At 44.8% G+C, this 16,877-nt stretch overlaps 1 protein-coding gene across 6 annotated transcripts in view; it reads right to left on the bottom strand.

Moving 5' to 3' along the window:
* Ppm1h (protein phosphatase, Mg2+/Mn2+ dependent, 1H) overlaps positions 1 to 16,877 on the bottom strand; it is a 264,454-nt gene that overhangs the window by 150,077 nt on the left and 97,500 nt on the right. For all 6 annotated transcript variants that reach the window (XR_015624052.1, XM_087557298.1, XM_087557294.1 and 3 more), the window contains exon 2: positions 14,452 to 14,614. Coding sequence is in view for 4 of the 6 variants with exons in the window: in XM_087557294.1 (XP_087413420.1) it covers positions 14,452 to 14,614 (163 nt within the window). In the remaining 2 variants the exon portion in view is untranslated. The remainder of the gene's footprint in view (positions 1 to 14,451; positions 14,615 to 16,877) is intronic.

Genomic DNA, 16,877 nt, shown 5'->3' with positions numbered 1-16,877 from the left:
CCCGTACCCCTCATTGTGTGCGCTAGCATTCTGGTGAACCCCCAGGCACAAACATCCCAGTGAGAACAATAATCAATTGTTCTCCATGGGGTGCTGACAAAGAAAGGGGGTCTCAGATGTAACCGCAAACACTTCCTGTGCTGCCCGCAGAAATACTGACTTGTAAGGCAGGAAGCACACAAAAACCCTGGGTAAGCCTGGTTTACACAGCTTAAAGAAAGGCCTTCTCACTCACTCAGAGTTATATAACTCAAACCGCCTATCCCCCAGGATGCTCTCCTCGGGGAGCTCACAGGGGAAGTCAGAGCAGTCAGTCTGCATAGATAACAAACTCCAGAATCCTTTCACAGTCTCCGGTAAAAAACGGAGACCTCAAGCACTCTTAATTCCCAGACACCGACACTGGCGCCCTCGTGTGGTAGGAAGTGGACTACTCCTGGGGCACACACACTGCTGCACTTTTGATAAACTTGAGCACAATGGAATTCATTCCCTGGCCCCTGTCTCCTCAGCTAACCAGTGTGGTGGATGATACTAGCAAAATTTAAACTAAATTATCTCTCAAAGTTTTTCTACAGGAAACTGTTGACAGAAAGCACAAGCAATCATGAACATGTCAACAATGGCATTGTTCTCTGGAAGGACAATCTAACCCCATCTGATCACAAGCATATACTGCTCAGGAGAACTGCAACACTCTAGCAGACAGCAGTGATACGGACCTGACCTGAACTTGCTACTGTAACTGACACATTTGGGCCCTGACACATTAGCTACTAATAACAGAATATCTTAGCTCTTCACAAGACTTTGGTCACTGTAAAAAAATCAACTCAGAACCATGCCTGGCATATAATTCACAAAACTTAATAGTTGCTTGTTACTATTTTAAAATACTGCCCTTAATAATAAAAAATTATTTTTTGTTATGGGAAAATAATTCTACTCTATGGGTATATAGTATTATGATTATATGTCAATAAATGGATAGGCGCATTGAGAATGCATTCCTTTTTTTTCCACTCAAGATATGGTTTCTCTGTATAGTCCCTGCTGTAGATCAGGCTGGCCTCAAACTCAGAGATCCACCTGCCTCTGCCTCTCAAGTGCTGCAAAAAAAATATTATTTTTAATAGATAGATGAGCGACGACTAATCCAGAAATAGTTTGTAGGGAGCTGCAAGGTCCTGCGCCCCAGGGATGGTGCAGGTTTCTGCCTTCCGCTCCTTGAGAAAAACAAGTCCTTATTTGGCTGTTCCTGCTTGGCCTGGTCGCTTCTGCATAGTACAACCTATCCATTATGCCCACGTGGCTTGCTAGGATTGGCCAGCGCTAGCTATTTAAGTGTGGTGGGGGGATTTCTTCTCGGGGTCAGAAGATTGTATCAAGGTTCCTGAGTAAAACTGCTTGAAGAAGATCTTCGCTGGTTGTGTCTTCCTTGCTGGTCACGGTTGGGCGAGACAAGTGGTGGCCCGTACAGGAACCAGGAGATCAGAACTTCTCGCAGTCAGGGCAGTGCTGGAAAGTTCCCAAGGTAAGGTGGGACTATAAGGACCTCGGGAAATTAGCGGCTATAAAGCTTCAGGGTAGTGAGCAAGAAAGTTTGCAGTAGTAGCGAACCGAAGGTAAAAACAGACAGCCTTGTAGTCGATGGACTTTTTCATCCTCCTTATTTTGTGGCTGCTTGTAAACCTCCTTTTTCATTTGGGACTCATTTTTGCCTATTGCTGTGAAGATTGTGTACAGTAACGGTGAGTTACACAAAATCATGGGGAATTCACAATCCCACCCAATTTTTCTGGCTCTTCATGAGCTGTCTGAATCATTGACCTATATGAAGAAATGGGGAAAGTCAAGAAAATAGACGCTTCTAAGTCTGTTGATGAAGTTTTTGGTGACATTATGAAGATTTTTGACAAAGAAGGCTAACTAACCCTGGGGACATCTTTGAAATCATGCTTGAATATTGCTTTCATAGCTGCTATCACAGCCCCCTTTTAAGGCAGTTTAAGATTACATCTCAATTAATGTCTAGAAATATATAGTAAGACAAATTATGTATTTTTTAATTTGTGGTCACAGTGCACAGTGAATTCAGGTTTAAATCATTTTAGGTATTATGGTGCTGACAAAATGAAGAAGGGTATCAGCTAATTCTTGTCTGTGTTAAAAGACTATCCCCTTAATCCCTTTTATGTCTGTGCCTTCTGGGAGACAGTTTCTTTTTAGTATGCATGTGTATCCCTTTTGTAATTGCAGTGTGTTGGGATTTGGGATTTCCACTTCCTCTTACTGCACATTTAAAATTTCCAACCTGCTAAGTGATTTTGTGGACCAAATTTAAAGGAACTTTATGTGTAGCTGGTTCTTGCTCAAGGTGTTTAGTAAACAAACTCAGAAAATGGATTCCTAGCAATGTTCTGTTTATCAGATGACTGACCATTTCCTGTCGAAAGTTAGAACGTAGAGATTGATTTACTACAGCTTGTGCAAAGTTGTGTGACAGCGCATGGTCTTTGTTCCAAGGTTTATCCTTTTAACTGCAAAGAATGAAGAGATTTTAGATTTAGCATATGGAAACTTAGTTAAATTGCTAGAAGGTAAAGGATTGATTATTCCCCGAAAAGGTACAAAAGGGCAATCTTGTAAATTATTTAGGAGCAAAAGTAAGCCCTTATATCATTATCCCCCAGAAGGTTGAATTGAGGAAAGATAATCTTAAGATTCTTAATGATTTTCAAAAATTATTGGGAGATATTAATTGGGTCAGATGTTATTTAAAATTACCAAATTATGAATTAAAACCATTGTACAATACTTTAGTTGGGGATTCGGGCTTGGATTCTCCTAGACAATTGACTGATGAAGCAAGGGAAGCTTTAAAGAAGGTTGAAAAAGGATTACAAGGCGCAGTGTTACATCGATGGAAGGAGGGTGCAGACATTGTGCTATGCATTCTAGCCACCTACATGCAGCCCGCAGGATTGTTGTGGCAAGATGGCCCTCTGCTTTGGGTTTATCCCAGAGTTTCTCCAGCTAGAACAATAGAGTATTATCCTACAGCAGTTGCATAATTAGCCCTGAATGGGATCCAACAGCGCATACAATATTTTGGTGTTTCCCCAACCTCGATCATAGTGCCCTATACAGGTTAGCAGATGAAGATCTTGTGTGGCACTGTGGATGATTGGGCTATATTACGCTGTGGATTCCATGGAGAGATAGATAATCATTATCCAAAACACCCTTTGCTATCCTTCCTCCTCCTCCTCTCCTTCTTTTAGAAGAAAAAAGAAGCAACTCTTTTTTAATGTTATTAAGATATTTTTCCATCATTGGGGAAAAAATCTAGATTTTATATGTCAGCAAGAATGTTGTTTCGTTGTCATGAGTTATTGAAGGAGAAGCTCACGTTTATGAATCACATAGTTCCCTTCAGCTGTCTGAGTCGCCGTGTGGGTAGGGAGATGCTGAGGAGCCCAGTCTGAGGTGAGCACTCAGCCTCTCCATGTGCCCCAGCTCAGACCTGGCATCTTTCTAAGGACTCTGACATGGGTCCTCTCAACTCCTGGTGGTCAGGTAATCCCTAGTCAGTACCACCCAGAGTTCTTTAGTCTCCAGAACTAACAGATAAAAGAGTTTTAAGGAACCAGCTGCCCTGTGTCTTCACGGTGGGTGGGGTCAGGGTGTGTTGGGGAGTGGGGGTGGGGGGAGGGGGTGTTGGGGGTGGGAGGGGAGATCTAAGTGAATAAACGGAAAGTTTACATTTTCTTGACATGCACAGAAAAAGAGGAAAAAGAGGAACCAGTGGATTAAAGGCCATTTCTATGTTTTCTAAGCCCCATCACCACGGGGAACACAGTGCCATGAGCACCAAGACCCAAGTCATGAGCAAAGAACAAGGACAGGGAGACCAGAGGCAACTTTCAGCTGACTGTTTCGTGGCTGGAAGAGCTCCTGTGGAGAGGGTTCTGGGAGGAGTGGCAACTGCAGCTCAGAGTTAACACTGGTCCATGTTCTGGGCCTTTTCCTCTCCTCTTGGATGCTCCTGCAGGCCGTGGATTCCCATACTGCTCGCTGCCTAGACCTCTGCTGAGGAGGTAGTCAGTCTTCCTCTCCCCTGCTGTGGAATGCTGATGCCACAGCTCTCTCCTGCTATTGTAATCAGACACTGAACTACAGATACTGGAACTACTCACGCTGGCGTGCTTCTCTCCAAATTAAACAACGTGAGGGCGCTCTTAGGAAAATGCCCTCAGAGGGCATGCATGTGTCCCCGTGGGTACTCTCAAGCTCAAAACAATCCCCACTTCAAATGAGAAGCGGGGTGTGTGTGTGTGTGTGTGTGTGTGTGTGTGTGTATGTGTGTGTGTGTCTTTCTCTCTGTGTCTGTCTCTCTGTTTCTCTCTGTCTCTCTCTGTCTCTCTCTCTGTCTCTCTGTCTCTCTCTCTGTCTAAGTCTCTCTCTCTCTCTCTCTCTCTGTGTGTGTGTGAGTGTGTCTTTCTCTCTGTGTCTGTCTCTCTGTTTCTCTCTGTCTCTCTCTGTCTCTCTCTCTGTCTCTCTGTCTAAGTCTCTCTCTCTCTCTCTCTCTCTCTCTCTCTCTCTCTCTCTCTCTGTGTGTGTGTGTGTGTGTGTGTGTGTGTGTAGCTCTGACTAGCCTGAAATTTACTATGCAGGCTCATCTCAAATCAATCACTAAGATCCACCTGCTTTTGACCCCCAAGTGCTGAGGGTGTGCACTGTGCCTAGCCTGACACGTGCTTCTTCACTGTAAGGTTTTTAGATGCCTATGATGGTAACTTCTTTGAAGGCAGTTTGGTAGAATCACTCACTTCTATTCCATTCCTGGGATTGGACACTTGGGGACTGGCAAGCCAAAGCCCTTAGAAAGTCATTGTTTGCACGTGATGGTGATCTCTATGATAAATAAGAACTCTTTAAAGGCTCTCAAATCTAAGTAAAGAAAACCCGTGATCCTGCTTGCTTCTTTGAATCTCAGCCTAGTCAAGTGAAAAGTTCTCCAGTGGTAGGCAAGGGGTTGCACATTAGTCTCAATGCCTCCAAGATACTTGGAGTGTTTTTCCTGAAGAGCAACTCTCAGAACCGTCCCTGGAGATGTCCAGACCCCCTTCTCTCCTGCTGCCCACACTTAAGCAGCAATCGGAGGCACAGGGATGTTAAGGCTTACATACCACTTACATACTAACGGAGGAGGATCCGTTACTGATTTGCCCCTTTGAGAGATCTGTGGCTTTTCATACACAGACTGCACTCAAGTGGTCCAGGCATGAGCAGAGCCCCACCTCCCTTGGGATGGACAAAGCTCTTCTTTATAACACGTTCAGCAGACAGCCAGTGCTCATTGGCCTTTTGTCTGAGACTACATGTAAGATTTCTCTTCCTTAGTTTTCTAAAACAGCAATTCCAAACCTTCCTAAATCTGTGACCCTTTACACAGTTTCTCATGCTGTGGTGATCCCCAACTAGAAGATTATTTTCATGGCTACTTCATAGCTATAATTTGGCTGCTGTTATAAACTATAATACACCTGTGTTTCCCCATGGTCTTAGGTGACAACATATGTGCATGTGAAAGGGTCATTTGGATGCCACCCCCCAAGCGGTCATGCCCCATAGGTTGAGAACCACTGTTCTGAAGAGAATTCTTATTTCTTATGAATAATATCACCAAGCTGCTAATTGACTAATGAAATGAAATCTATACATGCCATGCAAGAAACCCCATTTAATGATAATCCCTTGCTTTTCTTCAAACTATTATTTTCAACCTTCAAACTTCTTTTACTTCTTAATGTAGAGCTCCTTTTTAAGATTGACGATTTCTTTCCAACATGGCTTCTCCAACTTCTGACATCCGACTTCATGTGCAAATGGAACCTGAGATCAATTTGTGGCTTCCCTCTCAAAGGGAGGCGCCACGGTCAGGCTTTCGGTCGAAGATTAGACAGTACTACTGACTGCACTCTAGCTGTCCTAGAGAACCCACTCTATAGACCGGGCTGGGCTCAAACTCTCAGAGATCCACCTGCCTCTCTGCCTCCTGAGTGCTGGGATTGTAGGTGTTTGCAATCACACGAGGCTTGAAAGGTCGAATTCTTTTAAAATAAAAGGCTTAAGTTGACTTCACTGGCTGGCAGACTATTGTATTAATGGGGTCAAATTAAATTTTTATGCCAGATAGTAATTGTCTACAGTGAGAAAAGTGATCTCTTCGTTATCCTTGAATCCTGTTGTCACAAAGTATAAGAGACATCATCAGTCACAAGGGTAGAGCTGGGCTACACATTTGACTTTGCCGACCAAGCACAGCTGTTATAATTTTTGCTTCTTGCTGTAATCCTATGTTATCAGATAAGAGGCTTCAGGTGTTCTTCCGCCTCTTAGGAAGTTGCACGTTTGCACAATACATGAAACTTTTTGGAAACACACACTTCAGGTTTTACTAAGTTCACTGCAGACACACAGGCCAAGAAAGGAGGGAGACGTTAATCCTTTGTATTGACCCACATAACCCCCTTGGCTGTTCCTCCTGTTGGTCAGCATTCTGTCTTCAGTGAGATGACGAAGCTGTTATTGATCCTATTGTTCCATTTTTGGCTTATAATATGCCCATTTCCCCATCCATACCAGCTTGGCCTTTATGTGACTTATGTCACAATAGTCTCTTTCTTCTCTTTGCTTAACAACTCCCTCTCATGGTGGCTTTAATGAGAATGACCCCAATAGGGTCATAGATTTGAATACTTGGTCCTGGTAGAACTGGTTGGGAAGGATTAGGAGATGTGGCCTTGTTGGAGGTGTGTCACTCTGGGTAGGCTTTGAAGTTTCAAAAGCTCACACCATTGCCAGTTAGCTCTCTGTCTCTCCAAGCCTCATGCTTATGGATTAGATATGAGCTCTTAGCTACTGCTCTAGCACCATGCTGGTCTGTGCCTGTTTCCATTCTCCCTGATGACATGATCATGGACTCACTCTTTGGAACCATGAGCCCCAAATTAAATGATTTCTTTTGTAACTTACTTTGTGGGTCATGACAATAGCAAAGCAACTAAGACACCTTTCTTCTTGGATTATTTAGGACTTGTCTCTAGCTTGCACTTTTTCTCTCGCCTTCTTAGTTTCTTTTTTTCTTTTTAATATAGTTACATTTTAGCTTTGGTCTCTGAACTTGTAACTCCTGAAATCTTAAACTCCCTAGGTTTGCTTGTGAGCTGCAGACCTTGCCTACCTGGACAGATAGAATGACACTCTAGTTACCGCCTCCATCCACCCTCCTACCCTTCCTGAGGCATCTGTCCAGCACAGAGATTTGGAAGCATCCGTCAACCCTAACTCCTTCTTACCTCAGGTAGTCAGAGGTCTGGTCAGTTCCGCTATTCTTTCTCATATCAGGTCGTCTGACTCCTCCCTCTAATCTCTGCCTCCTACTAAGTTCCCACCACCTCTCACCTGCTGCATGGGAGCCTCCGAGTTCATATCCCAGCATCCTCTGACCATTGTCATCCAATTCATCTTGTCACATCTTGTCATTTGGTTAAAGTCACAGCTGGTTATCTCATCTGACAGATATCATGTCTAACACTCACCGCTCCTGTCTGATTCTAACAGTCCTGGCAGGAGTAAAGGCATTCTAAAAGACTCTGCCTTTCCTTTCTGCTGCTTAATTATTGAGACTATGGACCAGAAGGAATATGAATTTCCTCAGGAATCTCACTCTGGGAGAAAGGAAGGGCTAAAGCCCTTGTGCTTGCCAAAGGGGGGAAGCCCGTCTCTGAGGAAAAGATTTCATACAATTCTGACAGCTTGTCAGATCCCTGTAGCGGAGATTCTGAAGTGGAAGTGGTGATGAATAGGACTGTACCCTGACCAGGACTGTTGAGTAATGTGTACTCAGTCTCTCTTTAAACCTAAACTTCATGTCAGGACCCTGAAGATGCACCGAAGCTGGCGGTTGGGGGAGCAGCCATGGAACCTCTTTGTTCCTCTTCCCAATGTTGTCACATTGAACAACACTCCTCTTCCTATCTTTTCACTGCTACTCTGTGTCTTTATTTGGCTTCCTGGGGATGTGTGGCTGAGCCTAACTTGTTACAACTTCCAGGCTTGGCTCCCGACAACTCAGGTACCATTCCCATCATTTGGTTGATGCTCCACTCCAAGAACACATGACCTGCATCATGGGCTCTTTCTCAAACTGTCTCTACACACGCACTTCCCTTTAATACAATAACGCTGTGACCCTTTAACACAGTTCCTCATGCTGTGGTGACCCTCAACCATAAAATTAATTCCATTGCTATTCTGTAACTACAATTTTGACGCTGCCAATGTAAATATCTCTTGTGCAGGATCTCTGATATGTGACCCACAGGTTGAGAACCCCTGGGTTAATCAGAAACACCTCACCCCAACTCCTTTCTAAAATTTGCTTGCAGAATTACTTATTTATCTTTTCTTATTATTATTGTTGCTGTTTTATTTTATTTCATTTTACTGGGGATTGAATCCAGGGTCTATTAGGCATGATCTAGGCATGACAGGCATATAATCTCAAACGAAGTTTTACTCCTGTTCACTTCTCTTTGTTTATATATCAATTAATTGATTGATTGATTTTGTTTTTTAAGCCACAGTTTCTCTTTGTAGCCCTAGTTTTTCCAGAACTCTCGCTCTGTAGACTAGGTTGGTCTTGAACTCAGAGATTTGCCTGCCTCTGCCTTCTGAGGGCTGGGATTAAAGGCACGCACCACCATCACCTGGCCCCCTCCTGTTCACTTTTCAAGATCACAGTTCAAATGTCACATGTTAGGGATCGGTTCTAAGGCTATCTCAATTCAGTTCAACTCCCAAAGGCTGCGTTCCTAGACACTGAGGGTCTCCGCCCCCAGCTGGATTTGATTGGCAATAAAGAATTGCTGTACAGCCAATGGCTGGGCAGGAAGACTGAGGCGGGACCTGGAGATTTGCCGGCTGGGGCCACTGGCCACTGGCCCCTTCCTCGGGCCTTGAGTAGCAGGGGAAAGTTTAGGACCCTCAGGAGTACCGGAGAGGAGCATTTACTAGCGGGGAAGGTTTAGGAGGGCCCAATCTTTGAGTTAGTGACCCACTGGGAGCCAGCCAGTTCCGGAAGCCTTCCACCAGACCACCAGTGGCCACTTTGTGTCAGGATTCCCTTCAAACTGGGCTTCTTATCTTCACTGCACTGGCCGAGTCACTCCATTACGGCTTAGTGTAACTCGCTCCTCCAGGTCTAGAAGGGACGGAGCTGTAAGAACTGAGCTCATCTTGCCCCAGGGCTCAGCACATTGACTCAGAGATCAATATATCTGCAGGGTGTGTGTGTACACTCGATTCTGCGCTGTTTGTCTCCCATTGATGGTTTTCGGCTGTAGGTCCTACACAGTCCATATGCATTTAATACGTTATCATTAACTACAGTTTCCAACTGTGCTATAAGCCTAGGCTCTACCTTAAGTGTGACTATGTGTGAGTTTGACTTTTAAGGGATGTTTTCTAGCAGGGGGGGAAGTCCCTGACCTTTTAAAAATCAGTGTATCCAGCAATTTAAGCTAGTAAACTCTACAGTTAGAATACACACCAAAAGACCCAACCATCATGGTCTTGCCTGATTCTGCATCCCACTCTCATGACAAAGCCTTTGCATATCTCTGTTCCAACCAGGGGAGCCTCCATACTGGAACATGAGGGCCCAGGACCTGCTCTTATATCCAGGTCTCTGCAATGGTCACAGTGTTAACGCTCTTCTTCTCAAACTGCACCTTCTCAGGATGCCTTCCGTGCCACCCAGCTATCTCCAGCTTACACAGGTTTTAATTCCACCTTTTTCTCAATAGCATTCATCATCTGGCACACTCTACTTCTGTCTGTCTGTCTGTCTGTCTGTCTGTCTGTCTGTCTGTGTTTTAGATATGGTTTCTGTGTGTAGCCCTTGCTGTCTTGGAACTCATTCTCTAGATGAGTCTAGGCTCAAACTCAGAGAATATGATGGCTGCCTCTGCTGAGATTAGAGGCACGTGCCACCACACCCAGCCAGACTACATTTTAACTGCCTCTTTCAATAAATGCTTCATGGGTGTTTTGTCTCTATGTCTCTTGGTGGATCCCCAGCATCTCCTGCTGGCACACAGCAAGCACTCAGTGGCTGATGTCATGGTTTGCAGGCTTTTAGAGAACAGCTTGAACAACAACAAAACAGAGGACATAATTAAAAAAAAACATGCGAAGAAACCAAACAGATATCCTCTGAAGAAGATGCATCATAAGCCACTCAGCACATAGAAATACAGTATCACGGGGCTGCAGAGATGGCTTTCCTGCTTTATCAGGAGCCCGGAGTTCAGACTCTAGCATTCACATCACATACAAATACCTGTAACTCTAGCTCCAAGGGATTGGATGCACCCCTTGTAGCCTGTGTGGGTACCATCAAACACACACACACACACACACACACACACACACACACGCACAGATACAGGCACACACACTCACATACACACACACAAACACACACTCACATGCACATACACACATACATACTCATATGCACATACACAGGCACACACTCACACATACATTCACACACATACATGCACATATGCACACATTCACATGCACATATGCACACACTCACATGCACATACACAGGCACACACACTCATACACACGCATACACATACATACACATATACAGGCACACACACTCACACACACATGCACATACACAGGCTCACATGCTCAAAACACCACATACACATGAATAAAAGGTTTAAATTATAGTATCACTAATTATTATTCAAAACTACAATAACTACTACCACATATTCACTGAGACAACTGTTTTCAAGGCAAAAAAATAAATAAAAAGAAAATAAAAGTGTTAATGAAGGTGAGAAACTGGACCCCATGGCGTTCCTGGTGGGGGATGTGAAAGGGTGCAGGCACTAGAAAGCACAACTATCAGCAAAAGATTAGACTGAACCAGCATAGAATCCAGAATCTATCTACTTCTAGGTAGACAGGCAAAAGGGGTGAGAACGGAACACTGAGAAGTGTTTGTACGGAACCCCCATGTCAATCGCAGGTGAGGGACAAACAAAACGAGGTAGATTCTTAAGGAGAGAGTTACCCACCCTTCAGAACTGACTCACACCTGGATAACACCATGACCCTGAACCCTAACACAAGGCAGGTACAAAAGGACACATATTGTAGAATTCTCCTTATTTTAGGTACCTAGAGTGGTCAAATTCATAGAAATGGAATGGTGATTGGTGAAGGCCCAAGTGATTGGCAGGATGGGAAATTAGTGTGTATGAACCCACAGCCCTGGCTGCCCTGGAACTCTCTCTGTAGACCAGGCTGGCCCCAAACTCACAGAGGTCTGCCTGCCTGTGCCTCTGGTGTGCTGTGATCAAACACCCCCTTTCCTCCCCCAGCAAAACGTCTTTTGCGAAAAAGACAAATGTTCCAGAGGTGGGGAATGGTGGTGGTTATACAAGTAAGTGGGCATACTTAATGCCACTGAGCCGTACACCTAAAGTGCTTAAGATTTTACTGCAATTTTACTGCAATTACAATCAAAGGGCCATATGGCTGTTTTAAAGTCTAACATGGAACCTACTAAAGAAGGACATAAGTATAAAGGAGTTAAGACTGGACATAAGCGTCCAGCTGTGTCCACTCTGCCTAGCTCGTCCTCGTTCCCTCCAGGAGCACAGGTCTCATAATGGTTTGGGACCATCACTGGTAGCTTGGGGTTCTACCCATGAGCACACTTCCCGTTCTCACCATCCCTTTGGAAATATTACCTCAGGTTCCACTTACTAGGAGGAGTGGGGCGGGAAGAGAAAAGAAAAAAAAATCACTGACTGGCCTAGGGACACACGTCCATGTGGCCCGTCCTTGGCAGAGACTCTCAGGTTCTAAGCTCTGTCCTGCCATAAATCCATGCTCAGAACAACCCCATCGAGTGGGAGAAAGGACTATCTAACTTACCGTTCACAAGTGGATAAGCACAAAATTCACTGAGCTTTATACATGGAAGAGCGGCTGTCCTGAGGGGATTGATGGTGAATATGCATTAAGGATTGAAAAAGTATTTTTATTATATGTGTATGAGTATGTCTGCAGAGGCCAGAACAAGGTGTCCGCTGACCAAGGTGTTGGCTGCCCTGGAATTGGAGGTAGGGACACTTGTGAGCCTCCGTGTGGCGGCTGGGAAGTAGATCTGCATTGTCTGCAGGAGTAGAGCGTGTTCTTAACCACTGGGCTATCTCTCCAGCCCTGTATTAAAGATTTCTAATTAATGACTGCATCAAAAATTTTCCACTAGACCAGCAGTAGATTACACACTTCAAGCCAGTTTCCTTTTGCCATTTGGCAGTTACAAAAAACAAACCTAACAGAATGAATAAGTGTGTCCACATTACCGAGCTAGTACGTCTTAGCCTGAGCCACCTTGCTGCCGAGCACTCACACTTAACCGTTATCCTGTCCTCTCCAGTAAAGCCCTAACTTTGGTTCTTTGGGAAAGGCCTCAATTCATGCTTCCTTCAGCTGAAAAAAGTGCTAAAAACCCCACAGGTCCTTTTAGTTTTTCCCTAACTCAACCACAGGGGTCCCTGGCTTCTGCCCATCAGTTGGGTGTAAGTATCTGCATCTGTCTCAGTTAGTTGCTTGTTGGGTCTCTCAGAGGACAGCCATGCCAGGCTCCTGTCTGTAAGCACATCATAGCATCAGTAATAGTGTCAGGCCCTGGAGTCTCCCCTTGAGCTGGATCGCAATCTGGGCCTGTCACTCCTCTCCCTCAGGTTCCTCTCCATTTTTTGTTCCTGAAGTTCTTTTAGACAGGAACAATTCTGGATCAGAGTTCCTGACATGGGATGGCAACTCCATCCCTAGGAGCTGAGGAGAAGACCATGGGAAGACCAGCAGTCACAACTAACCGGGACCCCCAAGATCTCTCAGACACTGGACCACCAACCAGGAAGCATGCATCAGCTGATATGAGGCCCCCGACACATACACAACAGAGGACTATCAGGTCTGGGTTCAGTCAGAGAAGATGCACCTAACCCTCGACAGACTTGAAGCCCCAGGGGGTGGGGCAGTCTAGTGGGATCGGGGGTGAAGGGGGTGGGGGCATCCTCTTGGAGTCAAGGGAGGAGGAATGGGATAGGGAGTGGCCAGGGGTGGAAAGGGTAGTGGCTGGACTGTAAAGGAAGATTAAATAATAATAATAATTCACCAAAAAAAAAAACCCCAAACAAAACCCAAAACAAAACAAACAAACAAAAACCACTGGTCGTTGCGCTTCCTGACTCTCTAACCATCTCAATACTTCTATTCTCTGAGCCTAAATGAAACAAGACACTATTTTCTAGACTAAAATGGAACTCCTGGATCTCTTAAATTTTTTGTGTATTTTATATAAAAACGTACTAAAGATTACTAGAACAAATAGTGACATTTGGGTCACCTCATTTAATGTGCCCCGATTTTCCCACAGGGCACCTCTCCACAGGACTGCACAATCTGCTGATCCACAGGGTTGATGTCCCCCACTCCCTGTCTAAGGGCGTCTGCAGTTCTTTCTGAGGAGATGTTGCTTTGTTCTCCAGCCTCTGGAGAGAGAGGATGTACCCTGGGGCTTGTCAATAGGAGGGCATTCAGTCTGCCAGGCCACCCCATAGGCTGCAAGGGCCTTCAGCCAACTAAAACAAATATTAACTTGGAAGAACATTAGGAACAGGCTCCAACCGGCCAAGTATAATGGACAGGGAAGGGGAAGACAGGGTCACACAGCACAGCTGGGCTCTGAGCCAATGGCTAGAGATTCTTCTGCCCCTTACAAGAGCTTTTCAGGCCATTTCCTCTTAAAAAAAAAAATCGGCTTCTTTGAAACCACCATATATATATATATATATATATATATATATATATATATATATATATATATATATATATATATATATATATATGAGACAGCTCCTAAAACAAACCTATTTATAGTGTTGTGTCTACTTTGTTCAAAAACAAACCTAATAAACAAACAACAGCTCACCCAACACATGTCACCTGCAGTGTGATATGTGTGATACCCTACTGACCCATTCCGTCGCTGAATCTGAATCTGAAGACTGGCTTGTTCCGTACCCATTCATTTGCACCTGGACAAAGCCAGAGTGAACGGTCCTGAACTCACTACATAGACCAGGCTGGTCCTGAACTCACCACATAGACCAGGCTGGCCTTGAACTCACAGAGATCCTCCCACATCTGCCTCTGCCTCCACTTCCCAAGTGCTGGGATTAAAGACGTGAACCACTACCAGCCACAAGCCGCAGCATCTGAAAGTCGGGGCTAGCATATTTGAACACCAAAGAGGGCAGGAGGAACGGTGCTTACAGAGTTCTCCTTTAACTGCAGGCCTTCCCCGTTGGGAAGGGATGACCTTCGCTTGGAATTTCTGTTCGGGGTGGAAGTAATGGTCCCAACTTTCTTCTTCACTGTGAGCACCTCGCAGCTGGCTTGGTCCTCATTGTGTGTGCTCTTTCCAGCATTAATAACCCTGGAGAAGAAGCCAGAAAAAGCCAATCAGATGGTGGTTTCTGGGAAGCTGAGTGCTCAGTCTCTATCTCAAGGGTCAGCCAAGGAGACCGGAGAACTGGCATTGAACTACTTAATGCAGAGGGCCCATGCTCTCACTATTTCATGGCCTGGATAAACAGAGCTGTTGAAAGCAGAATTGAATTAGCACCCTCTGACACACTTGCTAAGGGAGTCATTCTGATCTCCACTCACCTCTGCAGGTGTCTGTCAGATGTGGCAACTCAGTGGTCCCCCCCTCTACTCAAAACACATAAAGGAACCACTCCCACTCCTTCAGGTTAAGTTGGAGTCTGAACTGTTGGGTAATTACAACACAGACAGACAGGGAATTCTGTTCCATTTTCCCAAGTGTTTGAGCAAAGTCACTATTCATCTTATCAAAGAACACGGCAGCAATTTACAGCACATGGTAAAGTCCGAGGGAAGGGAGAACCATACTTCACTATGTCACCTCTCACTCACACTCAAGCCAGGGATTGGATCAAAGGTGTGTGCGTGTGCTGTGAGAATATTTTTAGCTCTGTCTTTTATTCCTGCCCTCTGCACTTTGACTTGGATAGTGAAGACATTCCACACAGTACCGTAGCAAGACCAGACCATACCGCATAGTACCGTAGACGTAGTAAGGCTTTCATTTAATTTTAATGTAAGAAGAGTCAGAATCTTTCAGGAAAACATGCTTCACCATTCACGTGTCTTTGCCTAAGCCCAAGTTCATAGATCCCCTTGTGCGCGCATGCGCGCACGCACACACACATTCACACTTTGCTTTTATTGTTTTCGGTCTCTAAGTCCTTTTTAAAATGCAATAATTAATGACATCATTCCCTGTACTCTCTTTGGTCACGCCCACCCTTGGATGTGAGCAGCTAACCTTTGCTAACTAGTATGTCCCACACACAACACTGATCTTACTGGACAGATAGGTTTTTCTAAAAACCTATAGTTTTGCCTCACACAAAGTTCAGTTCCATCCATCTGTGTAAACAGAAACGGGTGCCCTTGTTATAACAAGATTTTCTTTTAAGATTTATTCATTTATTATATATAAGTACACTGTGGCTGTCTTCAGACACACCAGAAGAGGGCATCGGATCTCTTTACAGATGGTTGTGAGCCACCATGTGGTTGCTGGGAATTGAACTCATGACCTCTGGAAGAGCAGTCAGGTGTTCTTAACCGCTGAGCCATCTCTCCAGCCCCTATATAACAAGATTTTTATCTTTTCCCTAATTGATTTGAAAAAAAATGACTACTTTTGGGTGGGTTGGTGGGATGGTTCAATGGGTGAAACCATCTGTCGCCATGCCTGGCAATCCAGGTTTGAAAAAGAAAACAAGGTTGCCATCTGAGCAGACTCATCTGCACAGGTGCCTGCTACCTGCTCCATAATTAAACTGCTTCATTGTTCTTGTTGGTGCTGCTACAATGTCCATTTCAGTTACTCGAATAAGCAAAACTCTGCTTCTATTCATTTAAGATACTGCACTGTGTGTGTGTATATATATAATTAAATTTTGCTTACAACCCTTTAAAATCACATTCTAGAGGATGATAAGGAGTTGAGCATCAAGTGGATGTTACAGTTTCTTATACCTGGTGTGGAGAGGTTGGGAGAGAGAGAGGGTGTGTTATCCTCACTCCCTCTCCTCTAAGAAACAGATAGTTTAGGATGCACATGATGAGGTAATCTACGGGGGATGATTAGCAGTGCCACGATGACAGTCAGGACTCAGCAACTGACTCTGAGTGTCACATACAAGGACACAGCTGGGATAAAGACGGGATACCTCAACTCCTTCCCTCTGCACCGAGGGAACGTCAGGCAGTCTGTAGCAAGCCAAACTGGACTGTGGGGAAACACATAGTAGGCCTGTTTTAGTCTAGCACCGAGAGGAAGGATAACTTCCTCCCTGCTTCTCCGACCAGAGAGGAGTCTGAGAAAGACCCCAGGGAAAAGGAAGCAGAGACAGCTCAGATTTGCCTAACCTAGAGACGGTCATGTTTGCTCCTAGCTATCTTACTAGGTGAGACTGCATTTGAAGCTCAAGACAGACAGACAGGGTCACTAGGTGCGTTCTTCTGATGTCTGAACTTGGAGAACAGAGCCAGGAGGGCAAGAGAATGAGGAAGGAAATAACTTGTCGCCTCAGTCACTGGTAATGACCTGCCAGCAGTGTGTTATTTACTGAGATGTAATGCTATACCACCACAATTTCCCA

Source organism: Rattus norvegicus, chromosome 7 (assembly GCF_021556685.1).
Source record: "Rattus norvegicus strain SHRSP/BbbUtx chromosome 7, alternate assembly SHRSP_T2T, whole genome shotgun sequence".
NCBI classification, from domain to species: Eukaryota; Metazoa; Chordata; class Mammalia; order Rodentia; family Muridae; genus Rattus; species Rattus norvegicus.
This window is presented reverse-complemented; position numbering and strand designations above follow the sequence as displayed.